The 5036-nt window shown below is 52.7% G+C and overlaps 1 protein-coding gene across 1 annotated transcript; it reads right to left on the bottom strand.

The window, feature by feature from the left end:
• Positions 1-1599: 1599 nt before the first annotated feature.
• On the bottom strand, positions 1600-3177 carry LOC105106667 (DDB1- and CUL4-associated factor 12-like protein 2). The gene has a single exon (XM_031445566.2). The coding sequence runs from the start codon at positions 3175-3177 to the stop codon at positions 1780-1782; it is 1398 nt and encodes a 465-aa protein (XP_031301426.2). The 3' UTR covers positions 1600-1779.
• Between the last annotated feature and the right edge of the window lie 1859 nt (positions 3178-5036).

Below are 5036 nucleotides of genomic sequence, written 5' to 3'. Positions count from 1 at the left end.
TATACAATTAGAATGGATTAGGTAGGTATGTATGAGAAACGATCTTTAAGATTTTGTGATAAAAAAGGCACAAATATGTAAAGCAAAGCATGTGCTATCATTTGTATAACAATTGCATACACACATACAGATATGCTTATACATGTGTAGACTATCTCCAGATGGATCAGACACAAGATGTACTGTTTGTGACCAACGGGCAGGAGGTCAGGGATCTTGACGTATAAGACTTTTCACTGTACACCTTAGGTAAAGTATGATTTGGGGGGTCATGTGCACATATTATTTAATTTAAATTAAAATAAAAACAAAAGACCAAGTGGGAAGTCTTGATAGATGTAGTTTAAAATATTTGAAATATCTGCACATGTAAAATGGTATCACATGGGAAGCAACATCTATACATACACACACAGTGATATGTGATATGTGAGTAGGTAGTTATAAGCACAATATGTTTGTTTGTGTGAATGAAAAAGTTTGTTAAATCGTCTTAAAAAAAGGAAAAGACACCTAACTCTCCTAACCTATAGCAAGTATATTTAGATAAACTATTCAAGATGTTATTGACTCTTTTAACCCCTGGTAATAGCATAAGTTTGCTTTTCAAAAGCAAATGTACAGAGTAGTATTTCAGCTTCAGTTTCTCTCCTGGAAGATTTTGACTTTGATAAACATATTCCTATAAGGACAATTAATTAAAAAAATAAAGTGTATATTTAAGCACTCAAAAACTTTAGCCTAGCACTTAATTGCTAAAATGCTGAACATGTTTTATTTTTTCTGCGGTACATCACATACTCAATCCAGATAAAAGACTTACCTATGTATACAATAAAAAATTGTCAACAACACCTACATTGAGCACAACAGCCAGCCTTTGTCTGTAAATGGCTGCCTGGATAGTGTTACCTGATCTGTAAAGAAATGTTTACTCCAAAAATTAACTCCTTGATTATCCTGCCAGATATAGGCCAGTTTTGGTTAGCTCTGAAAATCTGTAGCATAAATGCTACTCAAGAAAGCAGGCCATAATATAGCAGATGTAAACAAGAAGGCTGAACGTCTTGGGGTACTGATACTAAGTTTTTACTAAATAATCAAAACTGTGATTAATAGGATGAATATCATTGTAAGATTTCTCAACCAAGAGAACACATTTTAAAGTATTTTATGCACCAACAATATACAAACAACAAACACTGAGTTTCCAACATCCAAATGAAATGTGCGCCCAAATGGTGGCAATCTAGAACTTGAAAAGCATTTTCTAATTGGAGCAAGGCTATAAACCTGCTCTGTTATATGGTGGGTAGTTCCTCAGATCAACCCCAAAGACACTTTTTAGCACACATTTTCCAGAAATACAATACATCTGAATTGTGTGAAAGACCTAAACAAACTAATGAAATATTGATAAACCTAAAGTACTGAATCGTAGTCGGAACCATGACTGCATTAGCCCAGAGAATGAGCAAATGTAAATCACTCAAAGAGATAACACAATTAAGGATTAGCCAAAAATTTCTGACCACCACGCAAAAAGGATGGTGGTGTTGGAGGAGATGCAGAAAAATCTTAAAGACAAGTTGTGATTGCCCAAGAGACCACTTCTGCTTTTTCTCTCTCTCTGCCTAATATACTAAGCAGAGGTAGAGGTAAGCTGGGCACTTTCCACCTGGAAGAGAAAAGCCACACAGAGTCAAAAGCACACGCACAGAGCGAAAGAGGAAAGTGAGGGGGGCCTGGGCACTTTGAGGACACGGCGGGAGACCATCCTCAGCTCCAGAGGCCTGCATAGTTCCCGTGGAGGCCAGAAGGGAGAGGCCCCCCCGCGACGAAGAGCTTCATCTCGGGCCAGTTGTAGCAGTGGGTGTACAGCGCGTTGGGGAACTCGCCGATGCCACCGAAGTAGTTCACCCACAGGTCGTCGTGGTTGAGCCAGCCTCTGCCACACGTGAGCTTGAGCTTCCTCCCTGCGAGCCCTGGAGAGGAGGGCGGGCTGGCCGAGGCCCTCTCCTCCAGGAACTTCTGGGCGCGGATGTCGTAGAAGAGCAGGGAGCCCTGGCCCGTGCCCACGGTGATGATGTGCTGGTAGAAGCTCAGCGAGCGCACACCCGTGCCGCCCTCTCGGGAGCACAGGGGCCGGATGTTCTGCTGGCGCTGCCGCGGATCCAAGAAGGAGACGTGGGACTGGGAGCCCACCGCGAACAGGGACAACTCATCGCAGTAGGTCAGGCACACGTTCTCTCGGCAGTAAGGCAGCCTGATGGACAGCAGCCTGGACAGGGTGCTCCGGGCTTTCCACAGGTGGAAGTAGCCGTCCAGGGACACGGCTCCCAGCTCCTGGTTCTTGCCGCTGAAGGCCAGGGCCCGCACCTTGCGGTTGCCGGGGTTGGTGCTGGCTCTGGGGATGGCCTCCACGTCCCTCGGACGGATGTGGGCGTACACGGGGAGCCCCGCGTCGTTGTGCCAGGCGATGCTGCCACTGAACACGTCGGGGTCCATCCTCCAGAGCGCCACGGTGCCGTCGCGGGAGCCGCTCACGGCCACCGTGTCGCTCATCCAGGCGATGGCGAAGATCCAGTCCTTGTGGCCGTGCCGATCGCCCAGGCACACGGGGTCCAGCGTGGGCAGCTGGTAGACGGCCAGGCTGTTGGGGTTCTCACCCCCCGTGGCCAGAAGCGTCTTGGAGGGATTCAGCTGGATGGCGTGGATGCCGCAGCTCGGCTGGGCCCGGGCCGGCCCGGGCCCGCGGTCCCGCATCAGGGGGATGCGCGTGATCTGGCCCGACTGCACGTCCACCACGAAGAGCGTGTTGCACTTGGTGCCGCACACCACCTGCCTGGCGTTCAGCCACTGCGACGCGAACACCTTGTTGAGGGTGCCCAGCGCCAGCTCGCGCTCCCGCAGCAGCTCGGGCAGCTTCTGCACCGCGTAGCCGCGCAGCTCGCCCTCGAAGCCCGGGAGCCCCGCGCGGCCCCGCGCGCCCACCTCGCGGCCCTTCAGGTAGTGCAGCAGCGAACGCCGCGCCGCCGGCCGCTTCTGCTTCTTGGGCGGCAGCGGCCCGTCTCCGTCCGCTGCCGCCGCCGCCGAGCCCTGCGACGACGAGCCCGCGGCGGTCGCCTCGAGCGCGGGCGCTTTCCGCTTCCTGCTACCTGTTTGCTGCGGGGACATCGTGGGCGGCGGGCGGGCGGCGCGGCGGCGGTGGCGGCGCGTGGCCCCCGTGTTGGCCGTGGCGGCGGCGGGGACAGTGGCGTCGGCCAGGGGCCCTTGGCGGTCACGGAGCGCAGAGTCGACCGAGTCCAGGGCGCGGCGACGGCAACGGAGGCGAGGGCGGCGGAGTCGAGCGAGAAGAGGCGGCCGGCAGAAGCGGAGCGCCGGTGGCGCGCGGCGGCGAGGGCGGCGGCGGCGCGATCGAGGCGAGGGCGGGAAGTGCGGCCGGCAGCCCGGCGAGAGCGAAGTCGGTGTGGGACGAGGACGACGCGGGGGGCCCGAGAGGGAGGGGGCGGAGGCGACGGGAGGAGTCGGCGTGGAGCGGGCGTGGGGTGCCGGGTAGCACAAGCCGGGCTGGGAGGGGTCGGAGCGGGGGCGGGAGGTGGAGGTTGGAGCCCGCGGTGGAGAGACACCCAGGACCGGCGCTCCAGGATCCCCAAGCCGTCTCCGTGCGGACCCATCTAGTGCGCCTGCCCAAGCTCCCTGAAACCCTACTTAAGGACAGCAATCAACTAGCCTTCTTAAAATCTTTACTTAAATAATTCTGAAAGTTAAAATACAGTCAACTATAAGACTAGAAGGAGCTCTGACAGTTATCTGTCGAAGAAACAAAAGTACACTTGGTGCAACCTTGGTAGATTGCTACAATTAGTGAACTTGACGGGGGGTAGTGAACTTTGCCTCTGCCAAACACACCCTCTCCATTAGGTCTGTCCTGCAGCCCCTCCTGTCTCAGCGCCTCTACTGGTGTCTGTTATAAATTTTCAACCAATTTTTAAAACCACTTCCCCCCTCCCCCCGCGCTGGTATTTATCAAATTGAGTCCTCTCTCCTCCTGTACCAGAATCCTTAAGGGGTGCGTTCCAATTGTAGTTCCCAGGCACCGCTTCCCGCTAGGGTGGGGTTAGGACTCTGGTCAAAGGCGAAGCCTCAGGATTGGAGATGGCTGGCTGCATTGAGGATGGGGTGAGGGCTGATGGGGTAAGAGAAGGGTGTGCAGGGTGTTGAATTCTCTTGAACCTCAGAGCCTTCAGGTGGTGGAGCTGACTGGAAGAGGTCTAGGAGATGGATACCTCTTCCTCTGCTTCTGTGAGTGAAGATTTAGTCCTCACTGTCAATCTCAGGAGGAGCCCTAGGAGCCTGGGCAGAGCCCTATCACTCGTGAGAGGCCCCCTGGGACGTGGGGACAGGGCCATGAAGGATGCGCAGGATTTCCATAAAGAAAAGATAGTGAAGAACTTTCCAGAAGGATGTAACCAGAAAGAATGGTGGAGAGTAGGAATTCGAGAGTGGTTTTAGCAGTCTCAGGATTTTGGATGGTCCATATATGGTTCTGCAGCCTCAGAGCAGCCAGTGCAGTGGTAAGCCCACATCCAGGCATGCTCAGTTACACAGGAATACAAGTGGCTGGTGACTGATACCAACTCTGCATACACCCCAATCCTTTGCTGCAAAACCGTGTTTGCTCAGTTGGTGCATGTGGGGAGGACAGGTGAATTAACATTTCTGATCAGTCACAGGAGAACATGGGAGTTACTTTGTTGCTGCTTTTACCTCCCTCCTCCCAGCCCCTTTTGCAGCCTTACCTCAAATGCACAAACTAAAAGTACATAAAGCATGGGTCCTTCCTACCGCTCCAGTCCAGCTGCTAGGTCGCAATACCCACTCCTCCCCCATATTCCTGCCCATGTCTAATGCTGTATCGAGAGGAGGATGAGGCTGGAGGATGAGGAGTGACCTGACAATTAAAACGGTGCTGACAACTTCATAATTAGAACTGACATTAGTAGAGAGTAACTGACTACAAATTCCTTTAACTT

The sequence above is a fragment of the Camelus dromedarius genome, chromosome X, assembly GCF_036321535.1.
Source record: "Camelus dromedarius isolate mCamDro1 chromosome X, mCamDro1.pat, whole genome shotgun sequence".
Taxonomy (NCBI): domain Eukaryota; kingdom Metazoa; phylum Chordata; class Mammalia; order Artiodactyla; family Camelidae; genus Camelus; species Camelus dromedarius.
Note: the sequence above shows the minus strand (reverse complement) of the source record. Positions and strands in the feature narration are given on the sequence as shown.

Excerpts from the sequence above, each read along its gene's own strand:
- LOC105106667 (XM_031445566.2), bottom strand. The coding sequence starts at position 3,177 with ATGTCCCCGCAGCAAACAGGTAGCAGGAAGCGGAAAGCGCCCGCGCTC.